General features: G+C 51.2%; 1 protein-coding gene across 4 annotated transcripts in view; it reads right to left on the reverse strand.

The window, feature by feature from the left end:
• CDC42BPB (CDC42 binding protein kinase beta) overlaps window positions 1-14,037 on the reverse strand; it is a 103,456-nt gene extending 89,419 nt beyond the window's left edge. For all 4 annotated transcript variants that reach the window (XR_014811375.1, XR_014811374.1, XR_002341125.2 and 1 more), the window contains exon 1: window positions 13,637-14,037. Coding sequence is in view for 1 of the 4 variants with exons in the window: in XM_021081621.2 (XP_020937280.2) it covers window positions 13,637-13,811 (175 nt within the window). In the remaining 3 variants the exon portion in view is untranslated. The remainder of the gene's footprint in view (window positions 1-13,636) is intronic.
• Between the last annotated feature and the right edge of the window lie 304 nt (window positions 14,038-14,341).

Consider the following 14,341-nt stretch of genomic DNA (forward strand, 5'->3'; position numbering starts at 1 on the left):
AAGGAGGAGCTGCCACTCCCAGAAATGAAGAAGTGGGCTTTTCCAATCCCCACTCCCCTTGTAGATAAAACTGTAGCCCTCGGGGCGGCGCTTCTGTGCCTGCCCACTTGTGAGAGGTGCACGTGTCCTGCCTTAATAAACCTATTTCTTGCCTGTCACTTTGTCTTTTGCTGAACTCCTTCTGCGTGGAGACATGAAGAACCCGAAGCTCCCTAAGTCCAGACACAGGTTGAGTGACTCTAAATTAAATGGATTTAAGTCCCAACCTGGGTTTAGCCTGGGTCTGAGTCCCGGCACGTGGGATGGCCCTTCATCAAAAAGTCTACAAACAATAAATGCTGGAGAGGGTGTAGGAAAAAGGGAACCCTCGGAATTCTGGTTGAGGCTCGGCGGTTAATAAACTCGAGTGGCATCCAGGAGGTTGCAGGTTCGATCCCTGGCCTCGCTCAGTGTGTTGAGGATCCGGTGTTGCCGTGAGCTGCGGTGTAGGCAAAAAAACAGCTCAGATCCCACGTTGCTGTGGCTGTGGTGCAGGCTGGCAGCTGCAGCTCCGATTCAACTCCTAGCCGGGGAACTCACATATGCCGCAAAAAAAAAAAGAAAATATATCCGGGTTATCACTTTGATCACATAAACCATAAGTAATGCCTGATGTTTTTGACAAATGTTTTGTCCAAATACAGTCTAAAAACAATGTTATCCTTGGAGTTCCTGCTGTGGCACAATGGGACTGGCGGTGCCTCAGAAATCCTAGGATGTAGGTTCGATCCCCAGCCCAGCACAGTGGGTTAAGGATCTCTGCAGCACAGGTCGTAACTGTGGCTCAGATATAATCCCTGGCCCAGAAACTCCATACGCTGTTGGGTAGTCAAAAAAGGAAGAAAAAAAAAAAAGCTATCCTTAACACCTTAATTAACTGGTGAAATTGGAAATATGGCATTTCCAATAACTTCCCAAATGACTGCAAGGTAGACAATACATCCTACCTGGTTTGTTGTTTTTTTTTTTTTTTTGTCTTTTTGCCATTTCTAGGGCCACTCCGGTGGCATATGGAGGTTCCCAGGCTAGGGGTCCAATCAGAGCTGTAGCCGCCAGCTCACGTCACAGCAATAGCAACTCGGGATCCGAGCTGTGTCTGCAACCTACACCACAGCTCACGGCAACACCGGATCCTTAACCCACTGAGCAAGGCCAGGGATCAAACCCACAACCTCATGGTTCCTAGTCGGATTCGTTAACCACTGCGCCACGACGGGAACTCCACATCCTATGTATTTGAAATCACTGCTTCATCGACAGATTTATTACTTCAAAGGAACATCAGAAAGGGGATTTGTTAATAAAAGACTTTTTTCAACCATCTAAGTTCAAATGCTTAGGGTTAGGAGTTTCTGCTGTGGTGAAATGGGACTGGTAGCATCTGAGAGCCCAGGGACACAGGTTAGATCCCCAGCCAGGCACTGTGTGTTAAGGATCCAGCGTTGCCAGAGCAGCTGCAGCTTAGGGCACAACTGCGGCTCCGATCTGATCCCTGGCCCAGGAACTCCACATGCCATGAGGCGGCCAAAAATGAAAACAAAAAATTAAGGTTAAAAAAGAAACAAACCCATTTGTGACCAAGCTGCAAAATTATTGTTAGTGATTGCTGCAAACCGATTGCTGCGAACCCATTAATTATGAAATCGACATCGTTGCCGATCATAAAGAATCAATACGAACGCTACTTCAAGTTTAAAATAACATGGTTAGGAAGTTCCCGTCGTGGCGCAGTGGTTAACGAACCCGACTAGGAACCATGAGGTTGCGGGTTCGGTCCCTTCGCTTGCTCAGTGGGTTAACGATCCGGCGTTGCCGTGAGCTGTGGTGTAGGTCGCAGACGCGGCTCGGATCCTGCGTTGCTGTGGCTCTGGCGTAGGCCGGGGGCTACAGCTCCGATTCAACCCCTAGCCTGGGAATCTCCATATGCCGCGGGAGCGGCCCAAGAAATGGCACAAAGACAAAAAGTAAATAAATAAATAAATAAAATAACATGGTTAGGAGTTTCTGCTGTGACTCAGAGGGTTAAAACCTGACCCTGTGTCTGGGAGGATGTGGGTTCGGTCCCTGGCCTTGCTCAGTGGGTTAAGGACCTGGTGTTGCCACAAGCTGCAGTTTAGGTGGTAGGTATGTAGGATGGTGTGGCTCAGATCCCATGTGGCTGTGGCTGTGCCGCAGGCTGGCAGGTGCAGTTCTCATCTGACCCCTGGCCCGGGAACTTCCATGTGCCACGGGTGCAGCCATAAGAAAGAAAAAATACATATGTTTAAAAAATAAATTTAGCCCCCTGATTTAAATTCCTTCTAGAAAATCAGCAAAATTCAAGGATTTCAATTCAGTTCTTTCACACAAATGGGCAGCAGCCTTCAAAGGCAGTTTGGGTATCACGCTAAGGCAGGTCTAGCTACCTTTGGATTTCACTTCTGTTACTTGTTTTTAGAAAATTATGACTGGCAAGAACATTTTTTTCTTTACTCTTTTTTTAAAAAACTGCAGCTTTTCTTAATTTATTGGCCAAGCCTACTGCATGCAGAAGTTCCCGGGCCAGTGACTGAACCCCACCCAGGCCAGCAGTGACAACATCAAATCCTTAACCCACTGCGCCACAGGAGAACCCCCCAAGAACATTCTTATTCTGCTCTTTAAATCGGCGACTTTTTCCTACATACCAAAAATTCTGGAGTTAAACAGAATCAGCTCTATGTCAAGAAAGATAAAGTTTGTACGTATGAGGGCCCCCGAGCCTCAAACCCCCAGCTGGGAACACGGCCGCCTTGCCCAGCGCCACAGGGGGGCGCCGTCCTGCCGCACCCGCCGCACCCAGGGCACCCAGGCCGCCCGCGGCCCTGCTTCTGCTTTCAACACACTCTTCATCTACGCCCCTCCTCCCACCTGTCACCCTTTCTCCGTTCCCTCTCGACCCGTGTTGTGCAATCACTAGAAAAAACAACATGCCCTCCCGTATTTCTGTCTCTTCCTTCTACACGGGGGGAAGCTTTCTAATAAATGAGTAGATACAAGAGAAACATAGTCCATCCAGAAAAGAAAATGGTTAACTCTGCACTCTGACTCCATCTAGAGACGGAACTGGGGCACCTTTCAGGTAACTCCAGTGTGGGGAACAAAGCCCCCACTCCTGCGCATCTGGAAGCCCCACTGCAAGGACAGCGTCAATTACAATGGGACACAGCCTCCGTCAGGGTAACATGAGCGCCAGAGAACAGGAATTTTGTTTGGTTTACCAGGGCAGTGCCTGGCACGTCTCGAGTTCTTAAAGAATTCTTGCTGAATGAACGACAGGAGAGGACGGTAGACGAGGAAAGTCAACCCACTTCTGCACAGCGGGCACCTCATCTAGCAAAGCTGGAGAACCGAAGGCCAACTGTCGGTGAGCTAAGGGGCTCGGGAAGCATCGGCAGCACCAGTGCCTCAAAGGCTGAGCGGTAACGGAGAGAACAGAGCACTGGCCTTAAGTCTGCAGAAGCATAACCCAGATCTCCTCCCACCCCCACCTCACCCACCTCCCCGGAAAGCTGGCAGCTCCCCGCCATCCAGGCAGGAGACCAGAAACGCCACTCTGAGGAAAATGACAGGCCCAGAAAGCGAACTACTCTAGCAACTCTGGTAGTGCCCCTCTAATTGGCAAGGTCCTCATGCTACTTCCTAAAGAGGAGAGTTTGCAATCAGTCCACCCGTAACCATGGAAGACAGCCAATAACCCCCAGACACCGGAAGATGCGCCTCTAACGCCAGCGACAAAGACCAAAGCAGGAAACAGGATAAAAGAGAAGATAACACAGGAAACAACAGAAAACATCCACATAACGAAACGTGTGCACAGAAATCAACCAACAACGGAGAGAGGCGTTCCCGCTGCGGTGCCGCGGAAACGAATCTGACTCGCGTCTGTGAGGATGCGGGTCCAACCCCTGCCCTCAAACAGTGGGTCGGGGAGCCCAGGCTGCTGCGGCTGTGGCTGGAGATGTGACCTGGGAACTTTCACATGCCGTGAGTGTGGCCCTAAAAAAGCAAATAAATAAATAAATAGAAAGGCTTCTTGAAATGACTGGCTTCATGAAACAAAAAACAAGATGTTATAAAAAGTAATACCAAGAACGAAATACTTAGAAATGAAAATTATGGAGCTCCCGTCGTGGCGCAGTGGTTAACGAATCCGACTAGGAACCATGAGGTTGCGGTTAGGTCCCTGCCCTTGCTCAGTGGGTTAACGATCCGGCGTTGCCGTGAGCTGTGGTGTAGGTTGCAGACGTGGCTCGGATCCTGCGTTGCTGTGGCTCTGGCATAGGCCGGGGGCTACAGCTCCGATCCAACCCCTAGCCTGGGAACCTCCATATGCCATGGGAGTGGCCCAAGAAATGGCAAAAAGACAAAAAATAAATAAATAAATAAAAAGACAAAAAAAATTAAATTAAAAGAAATGAAAATTATGATAGCAGAAATAAAAACTCAATGTAAGGACGAGACGATAAAGTTGAGGATCTCCGCTAGAAAAATAAGAACAAGAGAGCCAAGAATGGAAAAAAGTAGGAGAAAGGAAATGAGCTGAGTACTTCGGAAGGTCCAACATAAAACAACAGGAGATCAAAAAGGCTAGAATGGAGAAATCAGCGATCCCCAGGAAATAACACAGCAAAGTTCTGGAGCTGGAGGACCCAAGCGTCCCCACCAGAAAGGGCCACCAAGGAGCATCAGGGGTGAAGAGAAGGCCCCGAAAGCTTGCAGAGAGAAGACTCGGTCTCGCCGTCCCGGGCGGACAGCAGCAGGCGGACAGCAGTGGAATGGGCCTTCCCACGCTGAGGAGGAACAGCTTCTCACCGAGAATTCAACGACTGCCATTCAAGCGCGGGGGAAGGCGGGCATTTCCAGCCAGACTAGGTCTCCCAACAGCTCCTCCCTGGTGAACCCTTGCTCAGGGAGCCCCAGAGCACAAGACGCGGGAACCGGGAACTCCTGTTCAACAGAGAAGAGGCGCGGAGAGAAGGGACTCCCAGGACGACGTCCAAGTGGCAAGAGGACGACAACTGCCTCGAGCGGAGCAGGAAAATGGAAGCCCTGGCGGGGTGGAAAGCGGCAGAGTCTCCAGGCGGCTGACGGCACCGGGGAGTTGCTTTAAACCCCGGACTGCGAGCGCCCGCTGTGGCTCCACGAAAACGAGTCCACCGAGTATCCATGAGGAGGCAGGTTCAATCCCTGGCCTCGCTCAGAGGGTCAGGCTCCAGCACTGCCCTGAGCTGTGACGCAGCTCAGATCCCGAGGTGCTGTGGCTGGGGTGCAGGCCGGCAGCTGCAGCTGCGATTCAACCCCCAGCCTAGAAACAAACGAAAACCTGGACTACATTCGTAACTGCCCCTTGGCGCCCAAGCCGACGCATTCCAATAAACACAAAGATAAGGCCCTGCCGTAGTGAAAACACAAGAACCGAACCGTCTCCTGTGCGGCTGAGCTGTGAAGATATTTCCCCGACACTAACAACAAACGCTGAATATCGATTTAAACAAAAATTACTACACAGCCAGATTTGGAAAAACAGAAAAGAAAGGGGTACGTGTTCCGGGCAGTGCTGGGAGAAGAGACAGCAGGTTCCATAGCTTTCTCTTCCACAGGAGGAAGTTAACTGATAAGGCGGAAAACGCGACGTCGCCATCGGCAGCAGAAGCCACAGAGAAGCGGGGACCCCGGGTGGGCCTGCTGGACAAAGAACCTCCGCTGCCCGAGCCCCCTCCTCACCCCCAGGAGCTTAACACCCCGCGTGTGCAACGCAGGCAGGGTGGCCGCCATCAGCCCAGACGTGGCCTGAGCAGGAACAGGGCGCAGGTCCCCGAGGACTTCTTGGAATGAGGCTGCCACCAGCCTGGGCCCGAGAGCACCGTCCACCTTGAGTCTGTTCAGGTCACTGGTACCTGCTTCTGTGTTCCGGGCAGCTGAATGCGATCCTAAGACAGCTGATCACAAGGAAAGGCAGGAGGGCTCAAAGTGACTGCTCACGAGAAATGAGAACCTAGCGTGCACAGAGGCCGGTAGAGGGATTGCTATTTTGCACCCTAACTCCACAGAGGTGCCACTTGACTTGAAAACTAAATAAACGCGCTTTAATAAAATTATATTTAAAGAAAATCGCCCCACAGGGTAAGGTCAGAAGTGCCATTAATCTCAACCTCTAAAACTAGGATTGGCTATATCTTCTGTTATTAATAGTTATTTCCCCATTTTTTTCCTACTGTGCAGCATGGTGACCCAGTTACACATACATGTACACATCCTATTTTTGCACGTTCTCATGCTCCCTCGTGAGTGACTAGACATGGCTCCCAGTGCTACACAGCAGGATCTCATTGCTAATCCATTCCAAAGACAATAGTTTGTATCTATTAACCCCAAGCTCCCAAACCACCACTCTCCCTCCCTCTCTGCCTTAGACTGGGCAACCACAAGTCTATTCTCCAAGTCCATGATTTTCTTTTCTGTGGAAAGGTTCATTTGTGCCGTATATGAGATTCCAGATATAAGTGATATCATATGGTATTTGTCTTTCTCTTTCTGACTTACTTCACTTAGTATGAGTCTCTAGTTCCAACCATGTTGCTGCAAATGGCATTATTTTATTCTTTTTTATGGCTGAGTAGTATTCCACTGCGTATATATATCACATCTTCCTAATCCAATCGTCTGTTGATGGACATTTGGGTTGTTTCCATGTCTTGGCTACTATGAATAGTGCTGCAATGAACACGTGTGGGTGCATGTGTCTTTCTAGGTAGAGTTTTGTCTGGATATATGCCCAAGAGTGGGACTGAGGGGTCATATGGTAGTTCTATGTGTAGATTTCTAAGGTATCTCCATAGTGGTTGTACCAGTTTACATTCCCACCAACAGTGCAAGAGGGATCCCTTTTCTCCACACCCCCTCCAGCATTTGTTATTTGTGGACTTATTAATGATGCCCATTCTGACTGGTGTGAGGTGGTATCTCATGGTAGTTTTGATTTGGATTAGCTGCATCTTTTTAGGTCAATTTTTAGTTTTTCTTTTTTTTTTTTTTTTTTTCTTTTGGCTTTTTAGGGCTGCACTTGCAGCATATGGAAGTTCCCAGGCTAGGGGTCTAATTGGAGCTACAGCTGCTGGCCTAAGGCAATGGCCAGATCCGAGCTGAGGCTGCGACCTACACCACAGCTCGTGGCAACACCATATCCTTAACCCACTGAGCAGGGCCAGGGATTGAACCCACAACCTCATGGTTCCTAGTCGGATTCGGACTGTGCCGTGACGGGAATTCCGTAGGTCAATTTTAAATTCTAACACTTGACCATGGATTTGACTGGATTTTTTTTTTTTTTAATATGCACCCACAGCATATGGAAGTTCCCAGGCTAGGGGTTGAATCGGAGTTGCAGCTGCCAGCCTACGCCACAGCAACGTGGGATCTGAGCCGAATGTGTGACCTACATAACAGCTCACAGCAATGCTAGAACCTTAACCCAGTGAGCAGGGTCAGGGATCAAACCCACATCCTCATGGATACTGGTCGGGTTCATTACCACTGAGCCACAAGGGGAACTCCAGATCTGATTTTTTTTTTTTTTAAGCCACAGAATACAAAGTCACTGTAGAAGTTTTGAAAGCGAGAGTGATGAAGTGAAAAGCAGTTTAAGACTGATTTGGCAGGAGTTCCCATCGTGGCTCTGCGAAAACGCACCTGACTAATATCTACAAGGAGGAAGGTTCAATCCCTGGCCTCACTCAGTGGGTTAAAGACCTGGCGTTGCAGCGAGCTGTGGTGTAGGTTGCAGACACGGCTTGGATCCCACATTGCTGTGGCTGTGCTGTAGGGCAGCAGCTGACTCGACCCCTAACCTGGCAACCTTCATATGCTGAGGGTGCGGCCCTAAAAAAACCAAAAAAAAAAAGACTGATCTGGTAGATGCTTTTAAATCTTCAAGTGAGAAAGGCTTTCGTTTAGGTCTGAGGGCTGCTAGGCCAGTGATAACAGGAATGTGGGGAAAAAGGGTTAAAAGAAAGCCGAGCTATCTCAAAGCCAGGGCCTGCCCCGAGGACCAAGGCTGATCACGCCCTCGAAGGACAGAAGCCCTGGTCAGAGGGCTGCTTGCTCAGAAATGCCGAGGGCAGACGCCCAGAGCCTGGTTTACCCAAAGGGGGCGTGGAGGCGGATCGTGTGATCTCTCAAATTCCTAAGAGTGCTCAAACCCAGGGCTGATTTGAGAGTCACTGTCATCCGGCCTTACGAGGCCTTACGACCGACCAGACCCCGAGGAGAGGAAGCTGCCCGTCTCCAAAGGAGCTCCCGAACGAGAACGGCAAGGGGGATACAACTCAAGTCTCTAACTCTGTCCTAAAGATAACAAAACCCAAAGTTTCCTATTATATAATTGATCCTTTTTGAAACGTTTTTTCAAAATTCTGAAAACAATTTTGTTGCCAATTACCAGTCAATAAAACTGACTGAAAACCTAATACGCAACACAGGTTATTTAATATCATACTGCAAAGTTGACCTTCATCTCACAAGTAGTATCTACTTTGGTTTTTTTTTTTTTTTTAAGAAAATGAAGTTTCTCTGGTAGATTTTAAATTTAAATAAAACTGTCAAAAATTACCACACACAATTTTTACTGTCAAAACACATGATTTTAAATCTAAGGGGAGTTCCCATCATGGCTCAGTGGTTAATGAACCCAACTAGCATCCATGAGGACGTGGGTTCGATCCCTGGCCTTGCTCAGTGGATTAAGGGTCCGGCGTTGCCATGAGCTGTGGTGTAGGTTGAAGATGCGGCTCAGATCCTGTGTTGCTGTGGCTGTTGTGTAGGCCGGCAGCTGTAGCTCCGACTGGACCCCTAGCCTGGGAACCTCTACATGCTGTGAGTGTAGCCCTAAAAAGACAAAAAAACAAATAAAATAAGGAAAGTGTGTGTTCCGCCTACATTTTCATTAGTCAGGTGGCACCTGTGTGAGCTTCTCTCACAAATCTTAGATAACCCTAAACTACCCGTGTTCTGGAACACGCTGGGAACCAAACTAAGAGGTGTCAGGTTACAGGGGTTACTTATGGTGATGGGATTGGGGGGGGGTTAATTCTTCCAAAATTTTCTTTTATTTTTCATCACCTTTTGAATTAAGCAAAAAGTAAAAATCTCTATCTGGTCTCTTCCAGGGTGATCTTTTTACTGTATTAGTCTCAAAAAATACGTTTTGCCTCCTTACAAGAACAGCATTGCCCAGTTTTGCTGCACTTAATCTAGTCTGGGATGAGCAGTCCTGCCTGCTCCGTGGGGACCCAGCCTGGGACGCGGTGCTGCAGCCAGAGGCCCCGCAGAGGCCGGGGCGCTCCCTCCACCCCGCCGGCCGCGCTCAGGGCTGCGTCTTAAGTGCGGTTGAGAATTTTCCTTGAAAAGCAAGTGGTCGCCCATCTCAAGGCTTCTCGGGAGCTCACGCAGCGGCGTCCCGAAGCGAGACGGCCTCCCTTCAAGTCCAGCCTCACTTCCTGCAAGTCTAGATTTAACACCCACACTGCTGTTCACGTCCAGGCCCAGCTGTCAGTGGAGAAGGTTTTGAGAGAGAAAAGGTAAGGCTGGCTGGTTCATGTTTAAAGTCTCACTGCTCCAAAGCATGCCTTGAAGACGACACCCCTCAGCATTTCAAATAGCTCCTGACAAGTCTAATTATGCTAACCCAAGTTTTGTTACACGATCCCAATATTCCCCTACAAGTTAGATGTTCTTATTCAAAAGATCTGCTTCTTAAATCTGTTACTCTAAAGAAGTGTTCCCACGTTATGCAAATTCTATCTGGAGAAACCATTAAGATTAAAATGTACCTTGGGAATTCTACACCATCCATCGGTTCAGCCTGAAGGTACTACACTTGGTCCCGTCACCCCACGTCCACCAGGGCTGGGCACCTCCACTCAAAGAGCGACAAGGGCTAATCCTGCCCCTCGCAGAGGAAGTGCGGAGGCCCAGTGAGAGACTGAGTGAGAGACGATGCCCGGGCCTGGGCATCAGGGAACCCACGCTCAGGTCTGCCTCCAGCAGCGAGCCGCAGGCGTCCCGCCTGGTGGGGAGGCCACGCGGGGGCCAGAGCAGGCGGCCACCGTGGTCCAGCCAATGCCAATGGGCTGGGACTTCAAACATCGGCTCTGCCCCCATATAACACCCGCGGTTATTTTTAGTCATGAGATATTTCACACGTGTAAAAGCATTTTTATATGACAAAGACGACAGACAACGGCGCCTCATTTAGCTGTCCATTTCTGTTGCTGTTTGCTTCTACAAATTTCAAAGTGTTTCATAAGACTCTGCTTCAAATGCTGTCAAACTTGCATTAAAAAATAGCTTGAAGAAATACACATGCAAAGCAGGATATTTCCAACTCTTAATTAAGATCCAGGATTTCATAGAGGAAACTAATCAAACTATAAACATAATCAAGGGAACATCAGAGGCAAAACCTACAGGGATGGCCAGGATGGGTCTCGACCCAGGCAGCGACGGAGGAGGTAAGAAAATCCTCTTTCAAAGCTTAAATTTTATTCCTTATACTTTCCAAAGTTCCTTAGCGATTCCCCACTAAGTCTCAAACTCTAGCTGAATCAGCTATTTTTCTTCATTACGTTTCAGGATTCCACACACCTGTCAGCAGACACTGAGCGAGGGGCAGCCCTCTGCGTGCCCGACACGGTTCAAGGCATCAGAGCCTCGGGCGCCACGCAGAGTGCAGATCCTGAAACTCAAGGGCCCACAGGTTCCCAGCCTGTCTCTATGCTCTGAGCAGAGGCAATTCCAAAGTCAGGGAGCCAAACGATGCTCCACAAACAAGTCCATCTGCAAGACCGTTCTCCGCGGTCCAAGCACAATAACTGGGCATTCCAAGAAACACTAAATGATGACCACACACCACCTAACTGATAACACCCACGGGGGAGTTACGACGGTACAGAGGTTAAGGTACACGAGATTAAATACCGCTTCTGCAATGCCTTACGATAAAACTAAAAAAAAAAAAAAACTTTCTTAAAAGCGAAAAAAGTAAATAAAAATAAAGTACATTACTATTCCATGAAAATGCCACCTTAAATTAGAGTCCATTCTCCTTCTGCGTAATTTTAAGTTTACGCCTCTGTACAGACTGAATTCCTAGGATAACATAATTTTTTTGTAATTGTAATTTCCAAAAAGCCAGAATACAATTTTCAAGACATTTCTTTTTCTTGCTTTTTAGGGCTGCACCCATGGCATGTGGAGGGTCCCAGACTAGGGGTCGAATTGGAGCTACAGCCGCCAGCCGACACCACAGCCACAGCAAGGCCAGATCCGAGCCGCAGCTGGGACTATGCCACAGCTACACCAACTCCAGGTCCTTTAACTTGCTGCACCAGGCCAGGGATGGAACTCACACCTCTGCAGTAGGAATCTTTTGGGGTTTTTTTGGTCTTTTTTAGGGGCTGTACCCGTGGCATATGGAAGTTCCCAGGCTGAGTCGAATCAGAGCTGCAGCCTCTGGCCTACACCACAGCCACAGCCACGCCAGATTCAAGCAAAGTCTGTGACCTACACCACAGCTCATGGCAACACCAGATCCTTAACCCACTTAGTGAGGCCAGTGATCGAACCTGCATCCTCATGGATGCTAGTCAGATTCATTAACTGCTAAGCCACAACGGAAACTCCCCAAATATTTTTCTATCATAGCACGCGGCTTCTGTTTGGACTTGGAAAAGCCAAATCTCTAAGCGACGGCTCCGCCGTGCTGAGAGGCGCTTCCTCCAGGGAAGCCCACCATCCCTGGTACCATCTGGTGGTGAGGGTGTCGCACAAGGACCACAGGCCCCCAGGGGGCCCAGCTTTTAGGACACCCACCCAATGAGCACCGCACAGAACCCAGGCCACAGGCCGCTGGACCCCACCTTACCTGCTAACACAACCGCCCCTCTGCAGCCTCCTCACAGTCACACCTTTACACACACACCAAGCACTGAGCTGAACATGGCTGTGAAAATGTCTCAATTTCAAGACCAGATGTGAAATTGGATTGTGATAATCATTATACAACTACAGATGTGATAAATTCCTTGAATAATAAAATAAAAGGTCAAATGCTCAGCAAGGAATGGCCAATTCAACATTCAGCAGGCTCCGACGCAACAGGCACCCAAGGCTCCATCTTCAACAATTGCTGATCATTCCGCTGGAAATCACGTCGCCGACCCCAGAAAGTGAGTAGCATCCTTACTTTATTGATACCGCATGTAACCTAGAACGGAGAACCCCACCAAAATAAAGCAGAACAGACCGTCCTGGGCCTCTGGGCCTCCTTCAACTGCCCTCACAAGACATCATGCCACTATTTCACTAATGGGCTAAAAAAAGAAGCTCCCTAAAGAACATCACATCTTAAGTAATTCCAATCACCACTTTGGCAGAGTAGATGGCCTCAGTATGGAATACAGCCATTGGTTTCTTCAGGTAAATATCAGCTTTATCAGCCCTTGAGATTAGAAATTACTGGTTCAAACTGAACAGTCCTAGTCCAATGACGCAAATGATGCAAAGGATAAGATTTCCATGGATTTGGCCTGAACCCTGAACATAAGCACTTCATCTTCCTAATCAGTAGTTTCAGGTGAGTCTGAGGGTCCTGACAGGTCGCCTGAGTTAGAGAGTTAAGAGGAGCTTGCTTTACACCTGCAGCTGTTCTTCAGATTCTCAGGATCACTATTAAAGAGCTTTATCAAATTATCGTCCTGGTAAAGTGTTTTAGTTTAGTGGACCAATGACTGCAGCATTTCTAGAATCCTGCTCCAACTAGAGAAAGCATGCAAAAACCGGATGAGTTAAGTTTTTAAGTGACTTCCACAAACTAACAATTCCAGCCTCCCCCCCCCCCATATTACACGGGTCTGGTACGATTACAATGACAAAACTCGATTTGCTCTCACGTGGCGTATTCAAGATAAAGCTCTGAACCCTAAAATACCCTTGAAAGTAGTACAGTAAAAGGGGGGTTGAAGCCCTGGACACCAAGGGGATGCAGACAGGGTGTCACCTAGGAGGGGCGCCCCGGAGATGCGGGGGGGTGGGGGAGGCAGACGCGAAAAGCCGACGCCGCTGCCGCTACAAGCCAGCGGGGGGGGGGGGGGGGGACCTCGACGCTGACTCCGGACCCCAAAGGCGAGGTGCGGGGGCGGGGGCGGATGTCCCTGGGAGAGCTGCAGGAAACGATATCCAGACTCGGAGGGTGGATCTAGGAAGCGGCCGGGGCGCTGGCCCGGCGGAGGTGGGGGTGGGGGTGGGAACGGAGGATGTGGCTCCGAGGGGCAGGATGAGGGGGCGGGACGGCCGAACGCCGAGGTGCGAAGGCCAAGGAGGAGGGCAGGGCGGGACCAGGAGCGGCGAAGGGGCGAGCGCGCAACGGGCGGGCGGAGAGGGCCGGGGCGGCGGGGCTGGGAGCAGTGACGAGGCGGGATGAGCGGAAGCCCGAGGCCCAGGAGGAGGCAGGGCGGGGAGGAGGGAGCCGGGAGGGGGTCGCAGGGGCCGAGGGTCAGGCGGGGGCCCCGCGCGCACTTACCCCACTCGAGGAACTCGGCCACATACTTGTCGCGGCGCAAGGCCGAGTGGCTGCACTCGGTGTACAGGCAGACGAGCACGTCGAGCAGCGTCTCCACGCTCAGGGCGCTCTCGTTGCGCCAGGGCCCGTCCAGGAGCAGCTGCTCCAGCTTCTTGAGCCGCACCTTGGCCGACATGGTGCCGCGCGGCTCGCTCCCCACGCGCCGGCCTCTCGCCGCCCGCTCGGCCAGTCCCTCAGGGCGAGCCCTCGGGGGCCCGGCGGCCGCGAGCCCCGGCAGCCGCGGCGCCTCGTCGCCGCCCCGTCCGCGTCGTCGCGCCCCGGCCTAGGCCGACATCTTGGGCTCGGTCCCGGCGGCGCAGCGTCTGGGGCGCCGGGCCCCGCGGGTCCATGGGCCGGTCTCCTCCCCTCGGCGCCGCCGCCCTCCCCGCGCGACGCGGCCCGCCCTCGCCTCGCCCCCGCCGCGCGCCCCTCGGCCCCGCCCGCGGCCGCGCCCTCGCCGCCCGTCGCCCGCAGGCCACCAGGAGCAGCGCGGAGCCGAGCGCTGCGCAAGCCCGGCCGGCGCCCGAGCCCCGACCCCAGCCCCGACCCGGCGGCCCAGCCCCGCGGCCCGCAGCCAACCAGGGCGCGGCCAGCGCGGGCCCAGCCAACCACGGCCCGGCCGGCCGCCGCCGCGCTGACCTCAGCGCGCCGCCCCGCCCCTGCGCT

This window comes from Sus scrofa, chromosome 7 (assembly GCF_054392235.1).
Source record: "Sus scrofa isolate SSC_HxYL_T2T_F1_AM1 chromosome 7, Sscrofa_HxYL_maternal_Yorkshire_Landrace_v2.0, whole genome shotgun sequence".
NCBI lineage: Eukaryota > Metazoa > Chordata > Mammalia > Artiodactyla > Suidae > Sus > Sus scrofa.